Source organism: Asparagus officinalis, chromosome 3, assembly GCF_001876935.1.
Source record: "Asparagus officinalis chromosome 3, Aspof.V1, whole genome shotgun sequence".
Classification (NCBI taxonomy): Eukaryota; Viridiplantae; Streptophyta; class Magnoliopsida; order Asparagales; family Asparagaceae; genus Asparagus; species Asparagus officinalis.
In genome coordinates this window covers 55,745,646-55,762,854 of record NC_033796.1, presented here as the reverse complement: position 1 = coordinate 55,762,854, position 17,209 = coordinate 55,745,646, and the positions used below count along the sequence as shown (strand labels likewise).

General features: G+C 37.0%; 1 protein-coding gene across 1 annotated transcript in view; it reads right to left on the bottom strand.

The window, feature by feature from the left end:
* LOC109835152 (zinc finger MYM-type protein 1-like) overlaps window positions 1-15,115 on the bottom strand; it is a 31,038-nt gene extending 15,923 nt beyond the window's left edge. Inside the window, exons 1-2 of the mRNA XM_020403139.1 lie at window positions 14,902-15,115; window positions 13,879-13,946 (exon numbers count right to left, since the gene is read on the bottom strand). Coding sequence (XP_020258728.1) covers window positions 13,879-13,946; window positions 14,902-15,115 — 282 coding nt within the window. The remainder of the gene's footprint in view (window positions 1-13,878; window positions 13,947-14,901) is intronic.

Genomic DNA, 17,209 nt, shown 5'->3' with positions numbered 1-17,209 from the left:
TCAGAACTTGGAATATGTCTTCTCAAAAAAGAAGAGTGTCCCCATGGTGGGCACTCCAAGTCGCATGTCTCTCGAAGAGTCGAGGAGGGACTTTGAAGGGTTGCAATCAAAGTTTCAGGCGTCCATGGCCCTTGTCGATAAATTGGAGGACCAACTCGCTCATCTAAATTCGAAGGAGTATAAAAAGAATGTGGTTGACGACTGGCATTATGGTCCTATAAAGAAGCCCGAAGTAGCCTTAGCATGTAAAGTTAGGGTCGATTATTTCGCCTCCTTGGTGCCTCGTGACTTTCATCCTATGCAAGATCGCTTTTATCCTTCATGCGTCTCTTGTTGTATTGGCTTGTTAAAGGATGTCGAGAAAATTGGAGGCGGGTTGGATTTATCAGTGAATGATGATGAGGTCGAGCATGTTACTAGGGCCCCTGGGGAGTCTTCTTCGATTGTTGCCATTAGGAGTCCGCCAAGTCCGACTCCCGAATTTGGTTGAGAGCTTTGATGACATGCATGTTTCTCTTCCTTCATTTTTTTGTAAAGGAGTTTGTAATGAAGTTTACTCTTATTGAATAAAAGTTAACTTTTGACTCTATTTTTTAGCGTGCCTTCATTGTTTATATTCTTTTAACTTTGTTGCTTTATTCTCATCTGAGATGTTAGCTGAGGTAAGTTAGTTGTAATATGTCGACCCGTGATGGGGACTTATGACAACTAGTTCACTTGATGCCTTATCTTGGCTGAGCGTTCAATTGACCAGAACTCGACAGATGACTGATCAAGTTTTTAGATCAGTTAAGTATTGGCCCTACACTTAATACTCATACCTTAGGCTTACCAATACCTTTTTGGCAGAATGACAACCCTGAGGTTGGGTGCTTAGGTCTTACGGAGGTGCCTAGGTCTTCATAATTCCGATATGATCGAGTAGTGACAGTGGGCCCCTTTTACTTAAAGTCGGTTTTCAGTCGATTCAGAGAGAAATAAGATATGCTCTGATTAATACAGGCCTGCTGAGGACGAGAAACTGAGGAGTCTTTGTCTTAGAGATGTAGCTTATCATCATTGACCACCGCTCCGCTATTCATGGCTGATGTCATCCAAGATTTGAACCGTCTTTTTGGGAGACGAAGTGTCTTGGATATAAGGAAGGATCTTCCACTTTTCAAGTATTAGGATGCGAGGCATTAAATGAGGGTGACGCTTCGTGTTTTGAATGAACTGCTTTAGATTTTGAGGTGGATCTAGCCTGGTCGCTTTGAAAATCACAGCATCATTTGCCATTCATCTTTACTCTTCCTTGAAAGCTTATAAATAGCCTCTTGAGGCCAAGATAGCTCTTTTACGAACTTTTGCTTTGAAAAATTTCTGATATTCCTCTAAACTCTCTTAAGAAAAAGTCATCCATGGTCTCTCAAGTTTCAAACTCCAGCCGTAACAAGGAGAGTCTCGCTATTTTTTTACTTATCCGCTCAACGGTTCATATGGACAATCTGGTGGGGTTGTATGATCAATACAACATCCCTCGGACTCTCACATTAGCAGCGCCAGAGATAAGCGAGCCAGTATATTGTAATGGCGAGGGTCGAGTACCGCTGTACTTGGTCCACTTGGGGCATGATTTATGGCTGCCCTTACACCCTTTCATTAAGGAGGTGCATGCCACTCTTGGAGTCTCCCTTTCCCAGTTCTATCCGAACGCGGTGAGGGTTTTGGTGGCTTTCATCATCATTTGTCACCGTGTAGGAGTCTAACCAAGCTTGAGATTGCTTGGGTATTTGATCAGCATGGGGTCAGCTGAGAAGAACCCGCATTATTCTTTCCATTATCGTGGAGAGTTCCAGCTTGCTTCTGATTTTTTAGAGTTGGATGAGGACTGAAGGAGGCGATTCGTATGGGTCTATGACGGCGACAACGTCTTCGCCTGCTCGGAGCGGTCTGAGGTGAATGAATACGCTTTGAGGCCAGTTACCCTTAGGGGTTGTTTGTTTCAAATCCTATAATTTTAAGATATGGATTTCATCATGGGATTTGAAATCCATAGGTAATTTATTATGGGTTGGGATTCCTAAAACTTTGTTTGTTTCAACAATATTTTAGGATTTGGAATACTATAATTTGTAATATTTTTGTTTGTTTCAAACTTTTTAGAATTTGAAAACCTTAATTTGTCTAACACTTTTAAAATCCACCCCACATCCCACCCAAAAAAGAGGATTTCACATATCCTTAAATATAATACTTTTTTATTATTTGGGGATTTGATATTCTAAAATTTGTTTTAAAACAAACAAGTTTTATGGAATTCTAAAACCCAAAATAACCCACTTTTTGATCCTAGAATTTAAAATCCCACCCAAATACTAAATTTTTTTGAAACAAACACCCCCTTAGTGTTTTCGAGATGATGGATCTGGAAAAGGTCCATTCTTATGCCAGGCCACGAGAGAGCGAGGATCTGTTTGATGATATGTCTCTCCAAACGGCGGGCATATCCATGATCTTGTCTTCCACTAGCTTCTAGGCCAGGACGAGCCTCATTCCTCTATTAGCGGAAAATCACAAGAAGAATATAGGGGTCAAGGGGACGAGCTCTACTGCAAGGCCCCATAAGAAGCCTAGGGGGCTTTCAGTGCTAAAGAGGTGATTGTCTTGATGCCTCAAGCAGCTAACATTATCTCTGAAGAGAGGAAGGACAAGGGTTGAGGGGCGGCGCCCAATCGGATCGGTTGTGAGATCCCAACCAGCCGAAATGGGTCCGCTGGTAACTCAGCTTAACTGCTTGGAAAATGTGGAGCGGATAGACGAGTCTTCTCGGAGACAACGGCCTTAGCGATCGAAAAGGATGATGTCGGCCCCAGTACTATCTCTGAGGCGTCTTGTCGTCCTGGCAAGGAGCCAATTGGGGTGGACGACGGCATCGAGGGGAGAGCTGAAACTCCGTCGGACCAGATAGAGAATGGTGCTGATAAGAGGATTTTAGACGATATGCCAAGTGTTGGCATACACCAAGCTCTTCAAGCTTGTTTAGCTCGGGGGACTTTGCTAGGACATGCCATGTTCAATCGACGTGAGTGTTCCTTGGAATGCCAAGGAGGGCTCGCGAAGGAGAAGTCGGTCAAGGAAGAGACAGAGAAGAGAATCGCTGTCTTGGAGGCCGAATTGGCTCATAAAGAAGACATTTAGCGTCGGAGTCTGGATGAGAAAGAAGAGCTCCTCAAGAGCTTTCGGATCCAGTTCTCCAAGCAGGTGGGAACCATCGAGGATCTTCAAAGGGGGATGGTTTATCTACAGGCGAAGGCCGAGTCCGAGAAGCGTCACAGGATTACGACTGAGGCAGAGGCTCGATCAAGTCGTCTGTCTCTCGAAGAGTCGAGGAGGGACTTTGAAGGGCTGCAATCAAAGTTTCAGGCGTCCAAGGAAATTCAATTACCTCTTATGGTTAGGATCTATCCTTGGGGCGCTAAAGTAGACGTGTCTTCAACACCTACGGAAAAGGTCGCTCTACAATACTATCGGAATACCATGGATTTTTTTTCCCAAATCGCAGGGAGATAACTCAATCTGAAATATCATATGGTCTAATTGCTAATGAAAAGTCAGGATACTGAGTAGCTAACAATCTACAGGATAAGAGTGTGTCTGCAATTAACTCTTAAAAAATCCTATATTTTCTAACATCAACCTTTTTCGCAATATCCATGGACTCGCATCATGGAGGAAAAAAGAACAAATACAAAGATGTATGAAGGTTTCTCGAGTAAGGTAGTGGGAAAATAGCGTGATAAATCACTTGGTAGCCACTCCCCTTTTTAGTGAGATTTGAACCGGGTGAGCTCCAAACTATTCGAGCACATGGGCCCCTAATCCGGAAGGATGACTGGATGGGGTTCGGATGGGCTTTGATCCACTTTGGTAATGGGTCATCTGAACTATCCCTTTCCTGATGTTCACACCCACGTGCAGTCGGTGGAGATCCTAAAGACGGAGAGCGTCGGGCTCGTCCACTTGCTTTACGGCTGTCCTCAATTGAGAAAGGTAGATGCTCATAATTCAAAGGCCAAATAGCACTTAAGCAACCCTATTCTTTCAACTACTCGCCACTCATATCCTAACTTGTATTTGGTAGCAAAGAAAAAAATATCCTAAAAATTTTTAAACTTGCACGTATATACACTCACTTTTTTTTAGCGGCACTTAAATACCCCCTATCGTTTTTAGGGTTTGGGGATAAACTGGGCCCAACCTAGAGTCAATGGTCCTTAAACAGAACTTAGGAATCAATTTTAACCCAAAAGCTATAGCTATCAGGTATTGACCCAAACTACTATTTAAACTCATCACTCTTTCTTGTCTTATCTGATGTGACACTATACTCACATATTAATCACTTCAACATTTACAACTAGCACTTAAATACTCTAAAGTTTTTACAAGTAGCACTTATATACCCTTAGTTATGTAAACTTGAGGGTATTTAACTGCGAGTTTTAAAACCATTAGGGTATTTAAGTGTAAGATTTAAAAACTTTAGGGTATTTAAGTGCAAGTTTTAATGACTTTAGGGTATATAAGTGCTACAAAAAATAGGTAAGGGTATATAAATGCAAGTTTAAAAAGCTTTAGGTTATTTTATTGCTACCAAACACAAGTTAAGATATATAAGTAAAAAGTAGATGAAATAATAGGATATGTAAGTGCTATTTAGCCTAATTCAAACTTGGTGATTCCGTATCTTGACCTTAATCTGTTTCAATTTTGATGGCCAAAACCTAAACATGTAAACAAAAGGAGCCACTTGTTAAGTATAAAATCATTACTTTCATGCTTGTTACATGTTCGGATCTCTAGTATATTGATATAGCCTGTAAGATCATGTCAAAGCAATTTAGATTTAATTCCTAATGGACTTGCATCTTGAAAATCAGATTTAAAGACTATAAATAAAAATAATTCTGAGTTAAAGATATCAACATGTAAAACGTTCAGATTTTAATCCATAAAAATGATACCAACCTGTAGAATCATCCACAGTATAAGTTTTTAACTCAGTTTCTACGTGCTTAGCAAATCCAATTAAATTGGGGTGGGTGTGGGGGAGACAAATTAAGTCCTGACTCTAGACTGATAATCAAAAAAAACAAAAACAAAAAACTAAGTATTAAAATAGATGGGCCCGTTGCCCACTTTGTCAAGACCATTGGGCCTGAACCCATTTAAAGGTTTTGGTCAGAAGAAGAGAAAAAGTTTTTAACCTTTTGGTTTTTAGTTTTTTTTTTTTTTTTAAATCCAGTTTAAAATCGAACTCAAAATCATGATATAAATCGTATTGAAAATTTCCAATCGTCCAGGTTATACGCGATAGATGCCCCTAAACTTTTGGTTATGGCTAATCTTGCTGATTTAGATACTGTGATAGGAAATATATTGTTGGGCTCATATTTCATATATCCAGCCTACTGTGTATCATATCAATCTGGAAGCCCAAGTTTAGAAATTAAACCAGCTGCATGTTCGCCAAACTCCAACGTATATCCATACCGGCCCATAACGAAATGTCTACCTCGTATTAAGAAATAGCACATGAATTGCATAAAAATTACCCTTTACGAGCTTACTGTTCCTTTTACAGTGAATTTCATAGAGCCTTTTAAGAATAATCATATGATTCAGACAATCTTTTGGGTAAAATATCATCGTTATCTTGGTATTTATTTATTTATTTTTCTTGTGATGCACTTCAAAACTTAATTAAACTACACGACACCGTAAAAACTACAAGTAGATGATAAAAGGTTCCCGCTTCTTAATAGAAATTCGGCAAGGAATGAGATTCTTCATAAATAAGTGATGTGTAAGGATCATCACTTTGATAACTATTCTCAAAATTTTCTATTCATATACTTCGTATTTCCTAATTTAAGTTTTATAGGGGAATATGCTCATATACCCTATCCATAAGAGTGGTATTTTACGGCAATAAGCTTCAATCATGAGAAATTTATTCTCACTTGGAATACAGACCAAAAACAGTAGCAAAACTTCTGATTAATTATTGGAGCATTTGAGCTCATCCTTGAACTTTACGTGAATAACAATGGAACATATTCTTTTAAAATTATTCGGGGAAGGCCTGGGATTGCGTAAAGCATATTCCTAATCCTCAAGCTCTTCTTCTTCTTTTTTTCCAATACGTTTCTCATTTTTGACTTTATTTTCTCAATTGTTTGAACAAAGAGAACCAAAACGCAATACTAACTTTGAATGAATTAATTCTGAACATTGAAAAACTTCAAATGTTCTTTTTCTTTTTTCTTTTTTCTTTTTTGCAACACAATGCTGAGGGGATCATGAACAACCAATAAAATCTTAAGAATACTATGAAAATATATTCTTCACCAGAAGATGCATTGTGATGAACATAATTGTGTAACTTCGGCTTTTAGTTTGTAAGCGGCCTCTTGGTTCAGCAAAGATTTGAATATGCTCCTAAAATACTCTTAAGTGATCTCATCTTGAATTTAAGGGTTCATTTCACTCAATACCCCAAGAAGGTTGGTTCATTTTGAGACAACCGTAAAAAGTTTGGAGATGCCGCTTAACTGTCAATATATATATCTTCAAATAACCCCCAAAAATCTAGGGGTTACCTGAAAATAGATTTAAGAAAATGCAGTATTTTTTTAAAAGAAATGCTGAAGTCTCAAACTTGACAACCCAAACAAATATCATATACGGACCTTCGTCGATTATAAGAGGATGATCGTCGTAACATACGGTACCGTACGCATCCTAAAATCACAGTTACCCGAGAGTGACCCATTAATTATCAGGCCTTACTTGATTTTGTTTTAGAGGAATTGGGCATTGTGCTTTTATTTTTTTTAATAGAGGTTTGGGCTTTAGTTTGTTTTCCCCAACTTTTCTCGATAATAATACGTGGGCCTTAGCTTCGTTCAGCCTAGTCATCTCACTGAAGTTCGGAGGGAAGTATTTTGATGTGGTTCCTATTCTCCTAAGCCCTTGCCTCCTCCCCCTCGGGTAAATGAAATTTTTTTAAAAAAGTAAGTGACATGTTCTATTAAAATCCAAAATATTGAATTGTCGACTTCAAAATAACTATTTTCATATATTTATTATATGAGTTGTAATTTTTGTGTTTGTACGAAATACGATAGCAAACCTATTCACCCCTCTCTGGGCTTGCATCTCTGATTCAACATGTACTCACATTCAGAGATCTGCACTCTTTTAGAGTCCTTGTAGTCCCCCCACAAAGTCATTGCACTCTTTTAGAGTCCCCGTACTCTTCCCGAGTCTCTGCACTCATTCAGAGTCCCTATACTCTCCCCGAATCTCTATAGTCATTGGGAGTCCCAGTACTCCCATATGCCCATTAATGTTTTCAATTTGATCTTATAATGCTTTGACAATTGTTTTGACAAAAAGAAAAAAAAAGAAAGAAAAGAAAAAGGAAAAGGAAAAAAAAGGAAAGCAAGATCTATAAAGAAAGCAGTTCATGCGAGGAAAAGAGAGAAAACAAAAAAAATATGAATTAAAGGAATTCGCAATTATTTTAGAGAGCGAGCGATTAAGAAATTTATATACCTTTGGACCAAGGCTCGTATTCTTGATTGATTCTTCTCTGCGATGTTTAATGGATCACAAGCCTAATCATACATATAGGCATCTCTCAAGGGAAGTCCTGCCAGAATTTGGAGACATAATTAAGATGGTTCATAAATTTGAGATTCCTAATTATAAAAGAAAATAAGAGGGCTATAGTTCTATAGGTCTAAAGAAACTCATTAACGGGAACTCTATTCTACAAATAATATGGCATCAAGTTGCTATTAAATTTCATACAAATTAATTGCGGTAGCATATATTCGCACAAAATGTAGGGATTCAAATAAGCCCTTCACAAATTCCATACAATGTAAACAATGTCGTGCACAAATTCTGTAAATTACAGAATGGTCTCTCAACTTCAAAAAATTGTAAATAACCTCTAGAAGTTGCAAATAGCCCCCTGAAGTTTGTTAAAACCAGTCCGAACAATTTCGAAATTATGAAATTAATCCAGATTAGTCTGAAATTTGTGGAATCCATCTAAAAGAAAATTGCAGACATTACATTTCAGTCCAAAAAAATTGCAAGAATTGTATTTCATCCCAGTTTTGTAAAAAAATCTAGAATTTGTAGCTTACACCCTAAAAACTGTAAAACTTGCAGAATTCGTAGTTTACACATTGGAAAACTACAAAAAAATATATTTCGGCCTAGTTTTGCAATCTAGTGTAGAAATTGCTGTTTGGTCCCCCTAAAAAAATTCAGAAATCACGGAAAATTGCAATTCAACTAGCGATAAAATTTTGAAACTGCAGAAATTGTCCGTTCGTCAATAAAATTCCATGAATTGCAGATTGATTCCTCAAAATGTTGAAATAAAAAACAAATCCTATAAAATATGAAAGTCACTGCACTGACCTTTATATCCTTAAACTCGGTAAAAATTTGGTGTTAAAAGAAAAGGCTAGAAAATAAAATGCGGTGTAAAAAATACATCACAAGATATATTCGTATAAAAATGTGAACACAATCAAAATCAAAAGGTTTAATTGTGTCTACCCCTAAGTTGTTAAACTAGATGAAAATATACAATTTCAACAAAAATCAAATTTAACCTCTACATTGCTAAACTGGAACCCAAACCAAATTTAATCTCTACGTTGCTCAATTGGAACTAAAACCAAATTTGACCTCTACGTCCTAAACTGAAAAATATCGATTTGACTTTTTCATTGTTAAAATGGGTTAAATTACAAATTGACCTTTATGTCGCTAAACTAGAACCCAAACCAAATTTAACATCTATGTCACTAAACTGCAATCCAAACTAAACTTGACCTGTACGTCGTTAAAATAGGCGAAAATTAAATTTGGCCTCTATATAGTTAAACTGGATCTTAAATATCTCAAATAAAAATTGACCTCTACATCATTAAATTGTGCCAAAATCATATTTGATCTCCATGTTGTTAAACTGGATCCCAAATCAAATTTGACCTCACGTCATCAAACTGGAATCCCAAAATCTAAAATTTGACCTCTATGTCGTTAAACTGGGCCAAATTAAAAATTTGACATGTACATTGTTAAATCGGAATCCAATAAATTTGACCTCTACGTCTTTAAAGTGGATCAAAATAGATTTGATTGGAATCCAAATCAAATTTGGTCTCTTCGTCGTTAAGCTGGAATTTTAAATCTAAAATTTACATGTACGTCACCAAACTGGAACCTCAAAGTCCAAACTCTATCTCATGTCTCTAAGACGAACCCAAATTCAAGTTTCAAACGCCACATCTCTAGTCTAAGATTTCATATGGAAATATATACACTTGGGGTACGCGACCATTTTTTTAAAATAAAATCATGGTACTTTCTTGCTTTATAAGTTTTCTTTTATTTTGATGATATTTGTTGACTCCTAATCGAAGAATTCTTTCTTTAGTAATTAACAATAGACTCTTCAGTCTATTGAAAATCTTGAACCCACGTAAAAAATAAAACCCTCTTTCGTAGGGTGAATTTGACAAGATCAATATGTAAACTAAAGTTATCTACCTTATTTAGATGTGCTAGTTAACATAGATGATTTTGACCATAGTGTGTATTATATGTTCATTACCTTATTTCTATGTTCACATAGTCATAAAAAATAGTTGGACTAGGCTACTATTTATAGTATCCTGTAAGTGGATACTATCAATCCAGATTTCAAATACTTTTTAAAATTTTAAAATCTAAGCTATTGGATGTGATCTACTCTGCACATTAACTATATAGAAATCAAATTTCAAATGATTTCAACATATTTAACACATGTATCATATGTCATCAAATTTAACTTTTCAAGATTTTCGTAAAGTTGCTGGATTTTTTGCCCCTTGATACATGATGGAGAACACACTGGAATCTTTTAAAATTTATTTCTATGAACTTCATGTATATTACCTCACATCCAACAAAAATAAAAAGGCTAAATTTCATTTAAATACCTTATTGTATTCCTAAAAAACACTTATACACCTCAAATTTCATCATGTGAATTTGCTAAACAACATTAAATTTAACCTTTAATGATAGAAATACCCTTCTGCCTAAATAACCCCCCATTGTTAAAACCCCAAAACTTTACAGTTACAACTAACTTTCTTAAAATCTCTCTTTCTCTCTCCTAGTTCTACAATGAAAAACTAGGGTTTTTAATGTTCCTAAAATCCAACCCCCACCCACCCCACTCACCCTTAAAAAAATCTATCTCCCAAAGTTTCAGTTGAGGAATACAACGAGCTGCAGCAAGTCACCCCAATTCTAGAGTTTCGAATTGGAGTAAAATGCTTAGATTTTGAAGGTTTTAAGGCTTGACGATTCGTTTTGAAGGTAAAGTCACCTCCTTTGATTGATTTTGACATAGCATGGGGGTATTAATTAGATGAAAAATGGAATTGTGTTTACATGGAAGAAGATGAAGATGAAGAAAGAGGAAAGATATTTAATAAAAAGAAAGGAGTTGATAGAAATGGTAATTAATACAATACCTAAGATAGTTGGCAATTAAATTAGTCACATGAGGCAGCACGCTCAGAATATTCTCACGACTAGTTAATAGAAAGTAACTAACTGCACTTTTTTTTTATAACTTGGGTTTTTTTTCGCTCCGCTTTAAAACTTGGGGTATATAAGTAAATTTTTTTTTTAGAAACAATAGGATATGTAAGTGCAATTTCGCCACAAAATAAAATGGATGTTTGAATTTTCAATCTTGAATTCAAATTTTAAGCTGGGGCTGATAGCCCTGATTATCAAGTATAAAAAAAAAAGCCCTCTAATAATAAATATCTTTCATAATCGCTATCTAATTTCTGTTCTATGGATCAAAATTATGAACAAATTTTACGCTACAATCACAACAAAAACTTAAGAATATATCAAAAAATAAAATGAAATACTAGATTTTTGAAAATGCGTGCGCCGTTATTGTGCGCATTGAGCCTCATTGTCATGAGAAAGTATCCGATAAATCAATTAAACCCTTGAATTGACGTAAAGCAGACGAGTTATAAGAATAGGTACCCCCCGTCCAAGTATTCTTCTCTTTTTGAACTACGATGACGTAGAGAGAGCGAACGCGTTGCACTCGGAACACGTGATCCGCTGTGTCTTTGCGTTGGATAAACACATTTGCCTGCTGTTGTCGTTGTGGATGTGGGGGCCATCACCGACAGCGGCCGGTGAGTTGGCATTCTCGTCGTGACTCAGATTGCCAACTCAGCGATTGGAGTGTTCACTGTATACTTTAGTGTATACTTTCTTCGTCGTGACTCAGATGTGACTACAAGTTTTTAGTTCACTGTATACTTTCTCAAGGACCAAATTCAATAGACAAGAAGAAATCAAGTGTAGGAGGAAGGATTAATATAAAAGGGCATGTATTCAAGGGAGAAGCATGCACGCATGACACTACTCATATGAACCTGTTAAGAATTACTCTAGCAAACTATTCAGTTATGGCTAACAATGTATATCAAGCTAACATAATTTCTAAAAGCATGTGAAAATGGGATGTTAAGGTTCTGTTTGGCAAAACTAGCTGAAAGCTATGAGATTATAGCTGAAAGCTGTAAAGCTAGCTGAAAACTGTGAAATTGTAGCTGAAAGCTGTTAACTGTGTAGCTAGCTGATTGACTAGAGCTGTTTGGCAAAAGTAGCTGTACAACTAGCTTAAATTTGTTAAATGACTAAAAAAGACATACAATAATATTGATATAAAATTAGAATTATTAGGGGCAAAAACGGAAGAAGAAAAATTGGCAGCTCCTTCCCAAAGACAAACGCTACTTGAGATAGCTTTCCAAAAACTACTTGCAAAAGACACAATCTCCAAAATAATCTTCTCCTATTTTTGTCACCAAACAGCTCTACTAGCTTATTGATCAAGTCAATAAGACACAAGCTCTTAGATAAGACACTTTTTTTGGTTGCCAAACAGTGCCTAAGTCACTTAGAAAGATCCCCAGTTTGGTAGATCTAAAAAGTGCAAAGTATAAACTGTCCATAAGCTGAGTATAATTGTACCAAAAAAAAAATGTTCTCAGGCAGTTGTTTTCATCAATATATATAAGCACAGTCGCAACAATATGATGTAAAATCCATAGTAATAATGTTCACCGTTGGTTGTCCTTAGTAAAAGTTACCTGACACTAGTATGATTATGAATATTGGTTCATACCTTCACTATTGAGTTTAAGAATGATATACGTTTCTAGCAAACATCATGTTAGCAAAAAAAATTTATACAATTAACAAGTCAAAAAACCAGTGCATAATATTTATAATAAAATCAAGTCACACAATAATCTAGTTGAAAAACCAGTCTGACCTATCCCATGAACATCCCTACTGAAAGTATATACCCGTGTAATATGTTAATAGCATAAAACAATTAAAAGAAATCATGATTTTAAGATTTCTTACAGCTTGGTCAACGCCATAGTGAATAATCTGTTTAAAATAGCAACACTCTTGAAAAAAAAAGCACTTTTTCTTAAAACATTTTTTCTACACCCCTGACATGTTAAGAATATGCATCTTATGCCGAACAATATTATCAGGCATTTGATGAAGCAATTGCGGAGCTGGACACTCTTGGAGAAGAATCCTACAAGGATAGCACCCTCATAATGCAGCTCCTTAGAGACAACCTCACCCTTTGGACTTAAAATAGCAATAGCATGTTGGACAACAACTCTCTTAGCAAGCCAATATGTTGAACAGAAATATGGTTAAATGCGTATTAATGGAGAATCGAAATAATTGACCTTGATAGAAACCCCTGTGTTCTAAAAGACTTCAGAAATTGAACCATTACTAAAAAATCAAGCTTTATGAAAGATTTGTACAAGTAATATGGTAATATTTCATGAATTTAATTACAATAAAAATCAAATTCTTAACTTTTACATACCTTTTATATGAAGCCAAGATGAAGAACGATGAAGAAGGAAGGGGATTTTTTGCCGCGAAGACGGCGGGGAATAGAACCGCGAGTTTGAGGAGGAGCAGGCGAAGATGACGAAGTCGTTGGGCGAAGTCGGTTGGATTTTGATAGAAGGAAAGGAGATGGCGAAATCAGTTGTGATTTTGATAGAAGGAAAAAGAGATGGTCGGTGGGTTTTGAGGATACAGATAAGGGTGAAGTCGGGGTGAAATTCTAATTACAGTTTTGAGTAGCGTTTTTTTTGGGTGGACCCCACTTTTATCAACTTCGGTGGTTTTTCCGAGTCTTTGAAGACGAAAAATTTTCAAGGAAGTGAAGATGCCACGTAGACTCCACGTCATCAGTTAAGGAAGTAGCGGAAGAAGATTTTCAAGAGAAACAAACATATATTTTTACCTAGAAGTAGGAGAAGTAGCCTTTACTTCATCTACTTCCGCTATTTCATAGTTACTTCAGTGCAAACAAACGGGCCCTTGGGGCCCGTTTGGATAATGGAAGTATTGGAAGTAAGAAGTAGGTTTTGGAAGTAACTTCCAAAACTATGAAGTAGGAAGTAGCGGAAATAACATTTTTTTTGTTTGTTTCGTATATTTTTAGAAGTAATGGAAGTAAAACTTCTTCCTCTTCATTTACTTTTTTTGTTTGGATAATATTTGAAAATATTACTAAGAAGTAATTAATACTTGTTGCTTCCATTTTATTCTTGTTTGGATTGTCATTGAAATAGAAATAAAGTTGTTGTTGCCATCAATTGAAGACCAATATTCATAGTTGATTTGCTTTATATATATATATATATATAATAAAGTTATTCTTACCATTTTCGCATCAAAGGGTATGATACGCAACATTGAGGATAGCAAGGGAGCATCAGCAAAAGACAAATCTATAAGAGCAAATACAAGTTGTGCACATGACCATGTTTTTTTGAGTTCAAACAAGTCCTTAGGCCTGCTCTACCTAAAGAACAAACTCTCAAAGTCCCTTGCAAATCAAATGCCACCAAGTATCTCGATATCTCCCTGTACGTCACATGCCACCCACAGAACATGAGAAAGAAATTTTCGAGCAAATACAAGTTGTGCACATAACCATGTTTTTTTGTAAAGAGAAATTTTCATTGATATATTTAAAAGTTACATAATGTTTCCATGAACTTTGAAGCAACCACATTATCAAGTAAGGCATCACTCACTTGTAACAAAAGGTTACAAAAACACATAAGAACCTATTACAAAAGACTATTGAGCTATGAACATAAAGCTCCTGAACAAAACCAAAAAAAACTGGAGCCAACCTATCTGCTATACATGAAGCAGCTACAAAAATGTCCCACCTAGTGGGGTGGACCAGGCAAGCCAAAAACCGAGCAACACCAAGAGTAGGCCAAAACCATACACCATATGTCGCTGCTACAGTAATTTTGTTATGATAAAAACAGCCATTTCTAGGGGGAAAACTAAATACTGCTAAGGTAATTCCCAAAGTGCAAAATAGCCATTTCCAACAACATAAGCATGTTCAGCAAACCATGACCAGCAAAGCAATCTCTAAGAAAAAATATATTGAGCTGAGAAAAATAAAAGTGCTATTAAAAATTAGCTGAAATTAATAAGAATCATAGTCTTATTGTAAGCTCAATTCATATCAAACTCCAACACACATAATTGACAATAAACTAGAATCATTAAGTTTAAAATAAAATAATAAAGTGCAATCTCTAAAATGACTATCCATACTAGAAAAATAATTTAAACTGTGAACCATTTATTAAGGGGTGCTATCCATGTTTCCGAAACAAGTAGTTCCTCTCTAAACGTTGTCCATAGTTGGTCGCCTACCAATCCTCTCCAACACATTAAGAATCCTCTTTCTTTGTATTGGTTCAGGCAATACCATAAAAGCCTTCGCTTCAACTTCATTCTTGTAATATTCATCGAAAACCAGTTCAAGATCATCTATGGAAATATCTTGAAAACCAAAAACCTTATCAGCAAGAACCTCAACCCAAGTTCGCTCCTTCAAACCAACAATGGCAGTGGCTACCTTTCCCATTTCCTCCACAAGTTTCTCAATGAATCTCTCAACTCGGTTGGTTCCCTAGGAGTTAGTTCTCTTTTATTCTCAAACAACATAAAGTAAGCACACACTATACATGCCACATATGCAACAAAGCAACTCAATGTAGCATCTCTAGTTTTTGAAGGTTCCATATTCTACATAAAACAAATAAAACAATGTTATAAAATTAAAAAAAATCAGCTCACGTGGTTATTAAAAATGGCATTCTCTCCATATAACAAATAAAACAATGTCCCTAGCACATATGCTTGATAATGTGACCAACTCATATTAATACGCAAGTGAAATGGTAAGCTAATATGTTCAGTACAACTAGAAAAAAATTGTAGCAGTCATGCAATAAACAACTCTGAAAAATTTCATACTCAAAATTATTTCAAGAGAGACCCTCATTTTCATTAAGGAAGCAGAACAAAATAAATTATACAGAAACTAGAATTTTGTCACGTTCAAATATATGTGAGAAGAAAAAAAGGGAGTTAGAACTAAAAAACATTAGAAGTATAATCACGTTTATAATCACGTTTATATGGGAAAGCTAAATATTGAGAGTCAAAATTAGGGTATAATCACGTTTATATGTGGCGTTCTCAAACAGTTATTTCCTAATCTAGTTCCGACCGCTTAATTTATTATTGGAGATATATCTAATGATGATCTCATACACAGATCACTAACAGTCAAGTTAACTAAAAACATCCGCTTTTTGTAATTTTTATCCCCTGGATTATAGTTACATGAATGTCATGAAGAAATGGCGAGCACAACGACGATGACAGGAGGAAAAACAGCAAGAGACATTTTGGCAGTTCTGCGGTCGACCTCGGATGACGCGGCGATCGACCGAAAACGTGCACACGATTGAGAAAAGTCTCTGGACTTTTCGCGGTCGACCGTGATGAGTTCTGCAGTCAACTGGGAAAACCCTGTAGGGTTTTTAGTCTCGGTCGTTGGATCCGGTCGATCGCGCGTGGTTCTGCGGCCGACCGTGAGTCGGGTCTGCAGTTGAGTTTGGTTTTCTGACCCGTTTCGTTCTGAGTTGATATATAATCTTAATCCTAATTAATTAGGGCTAAGCAAGGACGTTTTTTGAGCAGTTTTGAGAGAGGATTGTTGCATCCTATTGGGCAAAATGGTCAGATTGGTATAATTTATAGAGGCTTGGTGACATGTTGGTATAATTTCTTTTAGTTTTGTCAGATTAGTATAAATTTTTAACTCCGGCGCCATATAGACCTTAAATTTGGTCGGAGTTACTGTACCGGCCAGGGCTGATGGATTTTTTTGCAAAAAACCCCCTCTTCAAATTTTTTGTTCTCTTGTTCATCTCAATCTAGGGTTTCTCAAATGGGAAAAGGGGGCAAGATCTCGGATCTTTCCCCGCCTGGGCCTGATCCATCCCTGAATGTGAGCCCGCGTTCGACGTCTCCGCCGACCGCGACCTCGATGCCGGAGACGTCCCCCGCTGGAACGAGCTCGAGAAGCACTCCGGCCCCTCCGTGTTCCAACACGTCCTCGATCAGTTCAACGACACCCTCTTCCGTATCCTCCTCGTCGACGCCCTCGTCTCCTTCATCTTGTCCTTGAAGTCGTCAGCCTCTCCCAACTGATTCGCGTCAAGCCAATTGATGGCTTCATCGATCGAATCCTCAATCCTCTTCTTATCGTTCGTAGCCAACTTGGAAGCAATCTTCTCATCCTTGATTGTGTTCCTCATGTTATAAGCGTAGTTCTCAAGTGCATTCTTGGCCTCCACCTTCTTCTTGTGCTCGTGTTCCTCATGTTATAAGCGTAGTTCTCAAGTGCATTCTTGGCCTCCACCTTCTTCTTGTGCTCCTCGTTCTCGGACTTGTACTTCTCCGCCTCTTGCACCATCTTCTTGATTTTGATGGTGAACACCATCGTCAAGGTTGGGCAGGAGAGCAACGCGTAGAAGGCTCTCGAGGCCCTGAAGGAGATACAATCGGAGCACGTCGCCGTTGAGAGAGACGGCAAGTTGGTCCCTAGTTTGCCGGCGAAGGAGCTTGTGCCAGGGGATATTGTCGTTCTTAGGGTTGGAGATAAGGT